This window comes from Nycticebus coucang, chromosome 10 (genome assembly GCF_027406575.1).
Source record: "Nycticebus coucang isolate mNycCou1 chromosome 10, mNycCou1.pri, whole genome shotgun sequence".
Lineage (NCBI taxonomy): Eukaryota > Metazoa > Chordata > Mammalia > Primates > Lorisidae > Nycticebus > Nycticebus coucang.
In genome coordinates, this window is record NC_069789.1 from 59,242,494 (window position 1) to 59,257,859 (window position 15,366).

General features: G+C 50.6%; 1 protein-coding gene across 7 annotated transcripts in view; it reads right to left on the minus strand.

The window, feature by feature from the left end:
* The window catches only part of PPFIA4 (PTPRF interacting protein alpha 4), a 51,649-nt gene that overhangs the window by 34,034 nt on the left and 2,249 nt on the right, over window positions 1–15,366 (minus strand). For 5 of the 7 annotated variants that reach the window (XR_008383173.1, XR_008383170.1, XR_008383174.1 and 2 more), the window contains exons 2-6: window positions 6,125–6,724; window positions 1,729–1,830; window positions 1,206–1,370; window positions 813–887; window positions 506–595 (exon numbers count right to left, since the gene is read on the minus strand). Coding sequence is in view for 2 of the 7 variants with exons in the window: in XM_053606771.1 (XP_053462746.1) it covers window positions 506–595; window positions 813–887; window positions 1,206–1,370; window positions 1,729–1,830; window positions 6,125–6,358 (666 nt within the window). In the remaining 5 variants the exon portion in view is untranslated. Of the gene's footprint in view, window positions 1–505; window positions 596–812; window positions 888–1,205; window positions 1,371–1,728; window positions 1,831–6,124; window positions 6,725–7,374; window positions 8,708–14,527; window positions 14,548–15,366 lie in introns of those variants that run through there. The other 2 variants (XR_008383172.1, XR_008383171.1) reach the window with 2 other exon arrangements.

Below are 15,366 nucleotides of genomic sequence, written 5' to 3' on the forward strand. Positions count from 1 at the left end.
CTCCAAGGACAGCGAGCTATTAGTCAGTCTTGGGGACTCAGGGTATCCCACACCCATGTCCAGCCCCAGGGAGGTGCAGACCACAGCTCTGCCCCAAGAGCAGGGCCCCAGGAGTTCACTCCTGACAATGACCAGACACCCTTGCTCTCTTGTGTATCTCTTAAAAAAACAATTTCTAGTTTTACCTGCTATTGTAACCCGGAAAGGGGCATGATTAGGGAAACAAGGGCTGAGAGAGAAAAGGAATTTTGCCTCATGCTGCCACATAAGGTTGATGTCACCTAATAATACAAGTGGACACAGTATAGCAGTATACTGGGCACTAAAACAAAAATCAACAGATTTCTTTGCAGACAGGACGGGGGAAAGATGGAAAGAGAAGTGGGAATATGAGAGAAAGCCTCAAATTTAATTCAAGTACTTACTCCACTGAATCAAGGCAGGGCAGGGCCTCCCAGCGGCCCCCCGCCCCCCACCTGGAAGAACACAGCTCCCAGGGACCCACCTTCCATAGGCGTTTCGGCCCCAGCTCCACTGTCCCCTCCTCTTCTGCAGCTCCATCCCGCACCCCTATCCCCTGCTGCAAGGCAGACACCTGTAGGGCACAGCCCCCAAGACAATGAGTCAAAGAGAAGAAAACCTGCCATACATTCCAGACCCTTCTGAGCCCCGCTCCTGGAAAGCAGTATCTAGCCTCGCCTTGCTTTATAGCTATAGTTGGGGAGAAATGCCAGGAGGAATAGAGTGGAACGCAGGGGTACACCAGCCCCGACTTTCACAGGCTGCAGAGCAAGGGTGGGCAGGCAGCTTACCTGCTGGTGGGCACCTGCCAGCTGCTCCTCCAAGGTAGTCACTCTCTCCAGTGCTGCCCGGAGCCGCTCTCGAACCTGTCCAAGGAAAGGGGAAATGGAGGAAGGGGCCCCACTAGATTTGGCTGGAAGAGCGTGGGCTTAGGAAACCACCGCTGGGCATCAGGGAAAATGAAGGGCCTGCCAAGGGGCAAATTCGTGGAAGGGAACCTAAAAGGGAACCTTTTACAAGGTTCCCTACAAGGGAACCTTGTAACTAGGCCAATGGTAGGAGTGAGCCAGTTTTGAAGCTAGAAGGAAGGTTTCCTTAAACACTGGTAGGAGAAACCTCAGAGAAGGGACACACTGCGGCTCCAGGGAAGTCTGGCTACACGCGGGAGGGAGGGATGTGGGCACCTTCTCGTCCAGGGCTTTGTGGTGCTCAAACAGTGACTTGAGGGCCTTCAGCACCTCCACCTCACTGGAGACCCCTGAAGGTGACTGGGCCTGGCGTTTCACCACAGTCATCCGCAGTGACCGCTCGTGGCGGGACACCAGGCACTCCAGATGTTCCAGAAGCAGCTGGCAAGAGTGAGGTGGGGAGGAGATTGAGAAGGAGGGTTGTGAGCACGTGCCCCAGGGGCTACAAGCAGGGCCCACTGAACAGACACGAGCACTGCCCTGCCACTGTGAAATGTCAAAGTCATCCACACTAGTTCATAGCTGCTGCCTAGCTGAACACACTGCCTGGCCTCTCCCCCATGATCCCAATCTTTCAATTATCTAGCAACTACAGGAGAAAAAGCCAGCACTGGTAGTTAAATGATTTGCCTGTCCCTCTCGGATGGGATTGGGGCTGTGCCTGACCCCGGGCCTGCCTGCTCTCTTACAGTGTCCCGCCCCCCACATCCCGCCCACCGCACTGGGCATCCCCACTTACCCTTGTGTTATTCCGTTCTGCTTTCAGTTCTGATATCTCTTCCTCCCGCTCTAGAAGCTGTTCCCGACACATGCTCAGCTCCCGGGTTAAGGTGGCAAATTCCTGAAAATCCCCAAGGCCCCTCAGTGCTTAGGGATTCGGCCCCTCATTGGTGTCCTGCAGGCTCAGGTCAGGGTGGGCTCCTCTTGCCTGTCCCTTACTTCCAAAACACCCAGGGCAGTAAACCTGCAACTAGCATGTGGCCCCCAGCGGGGTCCCCATCTCTGGGCCCTCCATGCACCCCAAGTGTGTGTTAGGAACAGAAGGAACAGAGCTGGATACCACTGCGAGAAAGTGACTGAGTCTGCTCTGCAGCCACTTCCCTCCACCCTCACCAGCCACCAAAATGACCAAATCATGTCCTCCCTCCTGCTTGGCATTCCCATTTCTCCAGCAATTCAATGACATTTTCCTTTCGAAGCTGATGGAGGGGACTTCTGCTTCAGGTTTAGCAGAATAAGGTCTAAATAGAAACTCATGGATATCAGAGAGGGCAGAAAATGTGGTTTTGAAGATAACGTCTGAGTGAGTGCCCCAGGGAGCTCTCTTCCAGCCCCTTCCCAGCCTTTGCAAGCTGCAGGTGGCAAGTGAAATAAGTGGATTGAAGGGTCCACCTATAGGAGCAAGAGAGCGTGCAGACCTGCCCGAGCAGGTGCACACAGGGCTTCAGCTCCAGCTTCCTGGGAGCCTCAGTCAACCAAGACAGGGCTGCATTCTGGCACCGGATGCCAGGGACTTTCCCTGGCTTTACCAAATGTCCACTTGCCAAGGATTCCAGGGAGACCCATTCCCATACTCTCAGGCCCAGAGACCTTTCTAATCTACCCTCCTCCATCAGGACAAGCACACAATTTGAGGTTCATCATATCCTATTTATTTAATTAAACATCACCTCATTCCAGAAAGGTTTTTCAGGTGAGTGGCCCAAATTCTGTGGCTGCTCAAGGTCTGAGAGTGACTGAACAGGCTGCAGCCTCTCATAACTTCCAGCCTCCCTCATACCAAAGACTCATGAGCAAAGGAAGAACTCTCAAAGTAATCCCCTCTTAGCACTTCAAATCAGGCAAAAGGGCTAGAAAGGTTGTGGGAAGAGACGAGGAACCAAAGATGCCAGAGCATGAGAAACCATGAACCCCTGACCTTATTCCTTGATTACTGCCTTTCTATCAGGGTCATGTCTAATAGTGGTCAAGGTCAAGCATCTCACACCTAGAAGCCAAGGCCTGAGCCTGAGCTTGCACACATGCATGCGCACACACCCAGTTTCTCACACACACACACACACTCATGCACACATATATTCATGCTGGTATCTAGAGATGGGACTCAGTGGCATGGCCCCCAGCCTGACACCAGGACACCACTACCAGAGGGATGGTACTCTCCCTTGCCCTCGCCTCAAGCTCAGTGGCCGCCTCATTTCCCCACCCCAAGATGCCAGTTCCTTCCCTCCCCATCTTCCTTTCTAACCCATCTGACACACTGCTGCCTCCTTCCCTCCCCATCTCTAACCCATCTGACACACTGCCGTCAAGATAATCTCCTAAAGCACAACACGGTTTACAGATACAAACTTCTTATGCTGGTGTTCAAACTTCCCTCTCGTGGTTCCTTTCCATACACCTTGACCAGGTAACTTGGGTCACTTGCTGTTTCTAAATACCAGCAACCTGGCTCAGAGCCCATGAGTGAGTAGGGCACTGGCCACATACACCAAGGCTGACGGGTTCGAGCCCAGCTCAGGGCCTGCTAAACAACAACTCAACTAAAAAATAGCCGAGCGTTGTGGTGGGCACCTGTAGTCCAAGCTACTTGGGAGGCTGAGGCAAGAGAATCACTTAAGACCAAGAGTTTGAGGTTGCTGTGAGTTGTGAGGCCATGGCACTCTACTGAGGGTGACATAGTGGGACTCTGTCTCAAAAAAAAAAAAAAAAATAGACAAACAAATACTAGCAAGCCTTCCTAATTCTACACCTTTGCTCAGTGGGCTCCCTCCCCCTGGAAAACCCTACCCTTTGTCACCACCTGATGAATTTATCCATTGAAGCCCATCTCAGAGGATACAGCCTCCTTGGGAGCTTTCCAGATTCTCCAGTGGAAGGCTCTTTCCCTTCTGAAAACTGTTTAGTGGTTAAAAGCACCAACTCAGGAGTCCACTATTCAACCACAATATCAGTGAGCACCCATCATGTACTAAGTCCCATGCTAGTCACTGGGGATATAGTGCAAGAAAGACATAACCCAGCCCTCATGAAGTCCAGTGTAGGGAGTCAGGTAGGCCTGGGATCATATCTCAGCTCTGTCCTCCTTAGCTGTGTGACCTGGAACAAGTTACCTAATCTCTCTGAACCTCGCTCCCTGATCTAGGCGATGGCCCTCGTGCCAGGTGTTGCTATGAGGATTAAATGAGGCAATGTATAGAAAGCCCAAACCCATCAAAGATGGCTATTTTTATCACTGATATTGTTCTCAACAACTCTGTTAGGCCTCTCTTATCTTCTTCTACATTCTCTCCCAGTCATGTGGGTTCTTGCGTGTCTCCTTCCTAGTCTATGAGCTCCTTAGGGACAGGGACTGGCTCATTCACTCCAGAGCATGTTCAGGGCCTCCTGGGCCAACCTACTTTTTATTTATTTATTTATTTATTTTGAGACAGTAGTCTCACTATGCCACGCTCGGTAGAGTGCCGTGGCATCACAGCTCACAGAAACTTCAAACTCTTGGACTTCAGTGATTCTCTTGCCTCTGCTTCCCAAGTAGCTGGTACTATAGGTGCAGTTGTCATTGTTGTTTCAACTGGCCCAGGCCAGGTTCAAACCAGCCTCGGTGCATATGGCTGGTGCCGTAACCACTGTGCTACGGACACTGAGCCCCAACCCACTTCTTCACCAGAGCTCCACATTCTTACCAATAAAGCATTATTTCTGACTCCAGGCAGGAGAGTCATTCACCCAGGCCCAGACTTGGTTCACCTCACACATGAGGAAAGAGGCTGCTGCTGACACCTAAGCTGTCAGGCTCCTCAGGGCTGCCTCCTCCAACCCCAGCAGCACCTCCACCAGCTCAGGCTGGGCTACACAATGTGTCAGGCACCTGGTTTTGGCTACCCATCTTTCTTCTCATAAGAGGAGGTGGAGAGGGCAGAGTACTCACACAGTGGCTGTGAGTACTGTGCTCACAGACAAACCCCACTCCTCCATGGGGCCTGGTTACCAGGCAGAGTTCACACCTGATGACCCAGGTTCCTCCTCCCTTCCCATCCTCAGAGCATGAGTCTTGCCTGGAATAGCTACCAAATGATAAGAAGCAATAGAAGCCTCCAGGGCCTATGCAGTGATGAAAAAATACCGTGGTATGGTGAAGCCCTTAGCCTCTGGAGTCAAACAGTCCCAGGGTTCAATTCTTGCCTCCACCACATAACTGGGTGGAGCAACTTATTAATCTCTCTAAGCCTTAGTTTCATCATCTGATGAGAATTTAATGAACAAATCTATGAGTACACAGCACTTAGTACATAAAAAATACACAACAGGCTGGGTGAGGTGGCTCACGTCTGTAATCCTAGCACTTTGGGAGACCAAGGCACATGAATTGCCTGAGCTCAGGAGCTTGAGACCAGCCTGAGCAAGAGCAAGACCCCGTCTCTACCAATATAGAAAAACTACCCGGGTGTTATGGCGGGGTAGTAGTCCCTGTAGTCCCGGTTACTCAGGAAGCAGAGCAAGAGGGTCACTCGAACCCAGGAGTCACTATGAGATATGATAAACACCACAGCCCTCTACCTAGGATGACAGAGTGAGATTCTTGCTCAAAAAAAAAGAAAGAAAGAAAAAAGAAAATACGCAATAAATGGTAACTATGTTATAGCTAGTAGTATGCTGCTGACAGGCATGAGAAAGGGTGTCAGGACAGCTGGCTTCTAGACTCAGCTCTGCCTACAATTTTCTGTGCAATAGGGGGCTGAACTCTAAGGCTTCTCCCAGCTCCCCTTTCAGTGATTTCCTAACAGACACCTCCAACAATAGGATGCTGGTGAGGAGCTGGCAAGAAGGAGGTTTCTTTCCAGTCTGGGGTGCCACCTACTGGCCGTCTGCGCTCACTGCAGTTGGCACCTTTGGGTTTTCTTCCTACATGAAATTCCACCCATTTCTCCAGCAGAAGCCAATTCCAGGCTGAGGAGCATGGGAATGACAGGGAAAGGATTTAAGTAGGAAGAAAGGAAAGTAAATGCTCTATGAATTCTAATAGTAGATGTACACATAGATGCAGATGAGCTGAGGGCCCAGTGGCTGCTGGATCTAGCAGGGCTACGGGAAGAGAAGGGGATAAAGGAGACGCAGACCTTTAGGCCCCGTACCTGTGGGAGGGCGGAGTTAAGGTGGCGCTGGAGCTGGTCCCGCTCATGTAGGGCATCCTGGAGCCGGCTCTGCGTGGCTGCCAAGGTCTCCTGACTCTCCCGAAGCGACTCCAGCAACTTCTCCCGCTCATCCAGCATGTTCACCATCAGCTGCTCAAAGTTGGCGTCAGCATCGGCGCCATGGGGGGGCCCCAGAGGGTCCCCCTCGTTGATTGTGGGCATCACCTCACACATGGTAGGGGTGTCAGGGCCTTCTCAGCGTCAGGGGAAGGTCTCACAGGGTTGGCACCTCCAGGGGAACCCAGTGCATGGGTCTCAGAGTGGGCAGTGCCAGGCGAGTGGACATCAGTTGCTCTCACTCTGAAAGGGGCCTAAGGCCTGGAGTGCCCACGTGACATGGAGCCAGAAGGCTTGGCTTAACCTCTCAGGGCTGGGGCTGGATGCCCTGTGTTCCCAAACAAGCAGGCAGCAGCCGAGTGTGGCCATGACAGGTAGGGGAGCAGGGCTGGAAGATGGCCCCTCTCTTAGACTGAGCACTGGAGCCTGGCTCAGTCCCAGCTGGGTCTAGCAACACCCATCATTTCTGGAAGGCAGTGTGGTCTGTAGGAAAAGAGACGGCTCTGAGGACCAGCTGAGTGGAGAAGGGCAGCAGGGGAGGGGATGATGCAGGGAAGACAGGCCCTGAACTAGCACAGCGGGTGGATAAGCAGGTGTGGCAGAGTTGGCGCATGCCCCTTCTTCAGACTGGCTCACCCTGACGGCGCCTCCTTAGTTCTCCCAAGGAACACACATGCCTACTGCCTAGCCTCTGCCCTCCCCCAGTTGTCAGAAGTGCAGCCGCAGTGGCAGTGGTTCCCCCACCCACGTGGCTCACTGGCCAAATATAGAAATGATTCAGTCAGCGGTAGGGGAGCAGCAGGCAGGCTGCCCAAAGTCCTCCTGAGACCTGGGGGTGGGGGTGGGGAAAATAGGGTCTTTGGACCCTCCCCCATAGCTTCTCCCCTACACTTAAGCCAAGACAACTGCAGAAGGGGTTAAAGGGCTATTAGTGGGTCTGAGTTCCAAAAGTTGGACTCCAGGGGTCACAGGAAACACAGGCAGAGTAGTTTCTTCCCTGAACTGGTGTAACATGGCTAAGGACTTGGTGAAACACAGGCTGGGCACTGGGGCAGGCAGAGAGCCCTGACCTGCTACAATGCCCATAATTCAGGGAGGAGATTCTGGGTCAAACCATTCCCCACTTCTCAAACCTGCCAAGAAGGATGGCATGCAGGCCTGGTAGTCAGCGGGCTTGGATTCTGAATTCATAGCCTACCACCTCTGCACTGGAGCAAGAGCTGAATGATGGAAAGGAACCCAGGGTCAATGCAGGGGTGAGGGGCGTGTGGGGTGCCCATTCATGGCTAAGAATCTACTCCCTCCGTGGAATTCCCAGTGGAATTCTCAGCGCGACTGCCAGAAGTTACCAGCTAGGATGGTTGGCATGCACACAGCCTGGCTCAAGTGATGCCTTGAGCCTAGCTCAGCGAAGCCCAGTGGCCAGAGTAAAGGACACTGTACAGAGGAAGGCAGCATGCAGCTGGAGATTTCTCTGCTCATTGTTAGAAAGCCACCACCTTAGTTTTCAGAGTGTGAGCTCTTCAGAGCTCCCAGGTGCAGGACTGTGAAGCCCCCAGTACAGCAACAGGCACCTGGAGGTGCTCCTTAAGCTCCTTCCCTCCTCTCTGCCTTCTCTTATGGAAAACACAAGGAGAGCCTCCTGTCCACCTACCAGGGGCAGGAATAATAGGGAGACTGGGAAGGTCAGAATGGACAAGGACATCAGGACCCAGGGTGAGCTGAGAGGTCAGCGCCTAGGCGCACCTGTGGGAGAACTGAACCTAGCAGGGGTAACAAAGAAGGGCCACACGTCTTCTCCCCAAACTCCTCCCTCTAGAGTACTGATGATCCAGGCAGGAATAGGAGGCAGTAAGAGGGAGGCTGGGGAGGGATGTGGAGCCTAAATCAGATGGAAACTCTAGGGCTCACAGCTATTCTCAGAGGGACCCAGTGCCCAGCAGACAGGCATGTGGCCACACACATGTGCACATACACTCACACACACACAGACACAGGAACATGGAGACTACGACATATACACATTTGGCCACACACACACTCCCAGACACAGAAACTGAACACAAATTCTGATCCAGGGGATCCTTTCTCCAAGCCAGCCAGCCACTGTGGAGGGCAGGGTTTGAAAGGGCTATAGAAGCAAAAAGAAGGCTGGTCTGAACCTGAAATTCCCCAACATTGCTACTCCCAGGACAGCCCACACTTGCCTCCCTGGCCCTCAGAGCAGCTGGGAGGAGAGTGGAGGGCTGCTGCCCCAGTCTGACCAGAGGTGCCATCTCACTTATCTTGATAACAGCCTTTCCTCTGATTCTCCCACCGTGCCAGACCCCACCATACCTCTCCAAGCTCATCAATATCCAGGCCCACAACCTCCTTACATTCTCCACCCCCTCACGTACACCAACAAGACATGAGAGGCCAAAAGAAGAGACCAGGTTGGGGAAGGTACCCCTGTGGCAGAAGCTACCCTTTGAAGAAGAGTGTACTGTACTCAGGAGCTCAGGTACCCTGGGCATGGCTTCAGCCAAGCAGACCCCCAGAGAGCCACCAATGTAGTACAAAGGAAAAAGCTCAGAGCTGGGACTTAGGAGATCTGGGTTAAAGTTCTATCACAGACTAGCTAGGTGACCTTGGCCTTGTCATCCTCTACTGAGGCCTCCATTCCAAGATGAAACCTGCAACCCTCGCCTTGCCTATCTTGGAGGAATGAGACCATGGATGAGCAAGCTTTGAGAAGTAGAAAGCACCCTGTAATGGCAGAGGGATATGAATCACCTTATATTGCGCACCTGTGCATGCAGTTTTTAGACCTCCTTACAAGAAAGGGGCTACAGAGGTTCTCAGGAGTGAAGAACAGGACTGCAAGCTCCCTACTGGGAGGTACGGGCTATGTGGTCCAACTTGCTGCCCCACCCTCACCCCCAGTTCTCCTGGTCATTTTAGCAACTGAGAAGCTAGCTTTAGTGTCACGTGCTCTCCCAGCCTCCCTCCAAACTAGGTGCCAGGTAGCAACTCCACTTCCCCTGGCCAAATGGCATCATATAGAACTGGTTTGAAGATAAGCCCAGAGAGGGCTGCCAGGCAGATGCCCCTGATCTGACTGTCCAAGACCTTCTTCCCCTACCTGCACCTGCTGTACAAGCACAGTGAGCAGAAGGGAGCCCTAGGACAGCCGCACTGGGATGCCTGGCTCCTTCTGGCGCCTTCCGGCTCCTTCCAGCTCCAAAGCCATCTTTAAATAGAGCAATTATCATCTCAGCCTAACAGAAGCCTCCTCAACTCCTGCACAATTTCTAAGTAACACTCCCAGGTCCTGATTCAGAGACAAAAGCTGCCAGTCCCCAAAGCAAGCATTTGCAAGGGGTTTTGCCAGGGAGGCATGTGGGCTGGCTGTGAAACGGCGGAAGAGGGCTCAAAAGCGAGTGGGTGTGTGTGTGTGTGCAGAGGGAGGCTTGAGCAGAAAGTAGTCCTCTGGCCTTTATAAACACAGAAGAGATGAACCCAGAGGCCTCTTTGGCTCCCCAAGTCACCCCCATCTTTTCCTACCAAACAGGATGGACGGATCTGAAGCTCTGGCTCCCTCGGACCCTGCCAGATGGCAGCCCCTACCACAGTGAGAGCTCAGCACAGGCAGGGCTGCCAGCCCCTCTGGAGGCCACAGGCTGGGGCAAAGCTGCTAGGAGCTGAGATCAAGTCTGAGCGGGCCATGAGCCTCAGGGTGGGAGATGCTTCAGGTGAAAGAGGAGGGTCATACACCCTCTGAATTGGAGGAAGTGTGAAGGTCGGAAGAAACAAGGAGGGAGGCAGTCATCCAGGAAAATCACTGTTAGGACTTATTCACTTTTTACCATGTGCTGGGCACTGTGTCATCAGTTGACATGTATTAACTTATTTTAATCCTCATAATTTTCCTTGAGGAAAATTCTTCTTCCCACTTCACAGATATGAGAACTGAGACTCAATGTCATGTAACCAAGTCTACACAGCTAGTAAAAGGAAGAGCTAGGATTCATTTAGTCTATCTGACTCCAAATAGGGGTAGGGGATAGAGAAAAGGGAGAGTGAACATGTCTCTTTCAGATATCATGTCTCCTCCAAGCCTCTGGCACCTTCACCAGGGTAATGGCAGCCTGAGGACAGTTTACCTTGGCCCTCTCTCCACCTCTCCTCAGTTCTTGGGGAGGCCTCTATAGCACAACCGTCATGGTCCTGAGGCAGCCACTTCCCCACAGGAAGGCTTCATCCACCAAACACCCAAATCTCTTCCCCTACCCACCAGCCAGCTCCATACCAAGCTCCCCACCCCATCCCACATTCCTGAGCCATAGCTCCCCTCATCCTGCGCGGTCTTCAGATACTATTCCCTCTGTGGAACTGAAATCCTCAGGCTGCCCACTTCCCCGTCCCTCTCATCCAGAAGCTTCTCCTTTTCCCCTGTCCAGCTCAGCAGCCCAAGAAACCTGGCCATCACTCATTCTCTCCTCCAAAAGTCCAATGCCACCTCCTATCCTGCTGTGCCCAAGCCCTGTCCACTGGCCTGCTCCCAGGGCCACCTATCACTCACATTCTTCCAGCACAGAGCCTGGCCTGTCTCTTGTCTCCCTTTCTATGTCAGTCTAACAAAGATCACCCTTCTAAGCTCATCTCAAATGCCACTTCCTCCAGGGAGCCTCTTCTGATCCCCTCCAGTGGGTGAGGTCTGCCCTCCTGCTGACCCAACATGGCTCTTTATTTATACCTCTCTTTATGGACTTTCTTCCTTCCTATCACCTCATCTGTACACTCTTAGGTACATCCTCCTTATCTTTGGGCACTCTAACACAGGGTTCTGCCACATAGGGAATGAATGCATTTGTGTGACAGTCATTTTGGGCAAGTCCATCCCGGAAGACTTCAAGGAAAGGAAATTGCAAAATAGGAAAAACTGGCTCAAGGCCCCAGAAACATACATTCATCTTGCCCCCTAAAAACTAAGGCTTTATGAGAGCTAGATGGGACTGCTCCTGTCTTGAAAGGTAGACTCTGGAACAGCTGATGGGTCTGAAGGCTGAAGCATCCACTGTTGACTCAAGTGACTGCGGGAAGATGCTTCTTGTCTCTGAACCCCAGTTCCCACTCTGAAATGGGGATAACAGTGCCCACCTCAGACAGCTGATATCCATGGTTTACAAGAGTTAGCATACATAAAGTACTGAGATCGGTGCCCAACAACACTGTGTAATTATTAATTAACTCTTAGCATCCTGGCCTCCCCAAGTGCCTCAAGACTGGGCCCACCCTAAATACATTTAAAAATTTTAAATCCATTGGTTACAGGAAGCCATTCACAGAGAAAAAACTCTTGGAAAAGCTCCATTTGGAGTTTCTCACTGCTAGCCACAAATCTTTTCAAAAGCATCCAGTTCTCTGGGCTCCCTTCAAGATAAGTGGTGAGACTTGACCTCTCTTGTGCTTCAGGTTCCCAAATCCCAAATCTGGAAATGAAGATCACAACATATAACACCCTCTGGTGTTCTCACAAGTTCTCATAACACACCTGAATCAGTTCCGAGAAGCACAAAATGCTGCCCAAGCACAGGTTAGCACCAGCTGCTAGCCCAGGCATTCAGCCTCATGCCAGGCTCGTTTAGGGCACGTGGGAGGTGGCATCTGCTTATCCAGTAGGCTCCTGGAGAGTGAATGGAAGCCCTTAACAATCACATCAGAACAAAGGTGTGAACCAGGTCTGTCCCTGCACACCTGGCTGTATGGTCACCCTCATTACCCCAGGAGGAGTAAAGACCAAAGACCAAAGTGGAAGGGAGGACCATAAGCCTCTGTGCCCCCTCCAAAAAATAGTTCCTTTCTGAAATCCCAAAAGTACAGCCGTCACAACTACCTCTCTAAGGCAGAGATTTGCAAGCTGGGCTTTATAACAGACTACCTGTTGGGGCAGCCTGGGCTTAAAAAAGGGCTTAAAAAAGAGATATGATAAAATCAGAGGGCTCTGACCTCTCTTAGCTTATTTTAATTGCATCACTCCAAATCTGTCAGTTTTATCTGTCAAACCTTTATCTGATTAAGGTTTCATTTCTATAAAAAAAGTTCCACATCTAAAAACAGGTTAGAAAATTCCAGGTTTAAGTACTGTCTACATAAGGAATCATATAAAATAAACACACGTTCTCTCAGAAAGACAGAACATCAGTGCAACGGAACAATAAGCCTAGGAAGGCTACATAAGCAACACCAGGAGCCCACCAAATATTTTCCACATTCCAAATGTCTGATAGAGACCATATGTTTACCCAAGCCAAGATACAAAGTTGCACCATTGAACACAAACACAACTTTGGCTGAACTTACATCATTAAGTACAGTAACCCTTGCCATCTTCTGCTAATCAGAGCTATTATTAATTAACACAAATGCGTTCAAATAATGTTCACGAAAGAAGAAACAAAGTCATATGTGTGGCATCTTCAGAGAATAAAAATCTTTCAAATCTTTCAAAACCAGGGTCCGTGTGGGACCAATACTAAACAGGGTCCTCTGGTGTTGAAAAGGTAAATAAATGCTCAGAAGTCATTGCTTTAGTAGATTAACCCATCAGATTAGAGAGCCATCATGTAGCAGAAAACAAGACTATCCGGAGTGCTGACAGGTGCCAGGGTATAAAAGGCCCAAAGCACAGAACCACAGGGAGAAATGTAGGTATCATAAAAACTATGCATGTGTATGTGATCACCAAAGTGTGTGTGATTATGAAAAAGAGAATGCGGGGGGAAGGAGGTCATGTGCATTCGTGTAGCAGAGTGCGTGTGTGTGAGCATGAGAGTATGTGGGACATATATGTTGTCATGAAAAAGGAAGAGAGAGAGAAAATGTAAGACTATGGTCATAAGAATGGTGTCCTGAGAGTACACATGAGAGCGAATGGGTGTGTAGAGGCCTAACAATGTATGCAGGTGTGTGGTTATAAATACATGTATGTGTGTGTACATGGTGTCATGCTGGTGAACATGTGTGGTAATACATGCACATGCATCTGGGAGTCATGAAACGATATATGCTCATAAAAGCACACAGGGCCCTTGATAGCTGGTGCATGCATGCTCGTGATCATCAAAGTACCTCGACGTTCATGAAAGACTATAAGTACATGAGTGATCTTGAACGTGTATGAGAACATGTGTGAGGGAGAGAAGAGGGAGGGAGGGGATGATAATGAAAGAAATAAAAACTCTACTTATTCCAAGTGCCCTGTCCCAAATATGCCCCCAAATTCCAGACACTCCACGTCGGCCTACACAGTCTGAGCCAAAGTCATAGATATGACCCAGCCCACCCTTCTACTTACCCCACCCATCAAGAATGCATTACAGGCTGTCCCAAACCAAGGTTCTGTGTCCATGAGAGCTTTCTGGGGTCACCTCCTGCATCTTCTGGAATGCCCACTCCTCATGGAACAGCCCATCCCAAGCTCCAGGCCTGGCCCCACTTCCCAGGCCCTCCACTCCCAGCAGCACTCCTCTAAGCCAAACAGAGGAGAGCACTCATCTGAAGCAGCCGCCAAGGACCTCTACCACCCCCTACCGCTTTCATCCCACCCCCTACCCGGAACTGTAGAGGGTTCCCAGAGGTCAGACAGGCCAACCTCCCACCCTGTGTAGGAGTTCCTTTCACGAAATCCCTGACAGCTCAGTCTTTACTTAATTATCCTTCAGGGAAAAGGAGCTCACCACCAAATTAGCTCCATCATTCTAAGGAAACTTTTTCTTAAAATGAATGGAAACCTATCTCCCCTTTGAAATGCCAGTTATCTATCTGAAGATAATGGCCATGGAGGCACATCAGACATGAGTCTAATTTATGAGAATCACCTCTGCCGGCTGGGCAAAATAAGCAATAAATGCCTCTAAAGGTAAACCAGCTATTTTGTCTGATGCTCAACCACAAAATAATATTGTGCGTGTGTTCTCTTTCTTAAATCACTTTACAATAATATACATACTATATACTTATATAATTAATATAGGCTATATCTATATATACCTACACACTCATATTATTGTTTAGGGTTATAAATCTAAACCCATATATCGTGCTTTGTGACAGATTTAGCAACTTTAACTCCATCTACTGCCCATAGAATCTAATTTCCCGACTGAGACAGTACCCCTGTACTGGCTCCCCAGAGGCTTCCCTGCTCCAGGTTAAATCTTTTTAGTTGCAAGGAGGCCTTGCTTCATCAAACCCAGGAGACCAGAAGACAGACATCTTCGATTCAACCCGACAATCACTTACCGAGTGATTTCCATGAGTTAAATACCTTTAGGAAAACAAAAGACATGTAAGATACAATCTTAATCCTCAGGAAGTTCACAGGTTACTTGAGAAAAAGATACACAAATAATCACTCAAGAGCAATACAGAGCATCGTGTGACCAAATATTCAGTCTCTGGCACAGCCTGGAGGTCAGGTCAGTGCTGAGCACCACTTGGAGTATGACCAATTGAATTCACTGGTGGCAATGTCTCCTCCAGCTCTTTCAGAAAGAAGCAGCCCCAGCCAAGGCCTCTCAGCCCCCAGCTGAAGTAGGCAGCTGCTCCTTGCCAGAGCAGACTTCACCTGAGGAAACAGAAGACACTTGAGGGAGGCCCCGAGGCTACAGCACCCAAGCCTCTCTGAAGGCAGAGCAAAGAACTGGGTAGCAACCGTGCTGCTTATGCAGTGAGCCAGAGGCCAGCTGAGGACAAGCGTCTTCAGGCTCTGCCCAGCCCTGGAGTCCCATAACATCCTTACCTAGAGTTCCTTCCCTCATTGCTGTTTCCCCCACCAGCCCTGCCGCCTGACGTTCTCAATTCCCTCAAACCCTTCCCACTATAGCAAATGCAGAGTTCCCTAGAAGCAGCTCCTTTGAGAATACACCAAGGACCGTGGCCCCTCTGAGTACGCTTTACTCTGCCGGCCACCCGAAGCGCCACACTCCTGCGAGCCAGCACCGTATGCCCTCCAGAGCTAATTATAGGTCAGTGAGCTAGCAGGCCGGAGGAGGACAGATGGTGACTTCATGTGGCTTCAATACACACTCATCCCTTCCTCTGACCCCACTCCCCCCACCTCCATTCCTCCCAATTCCCTA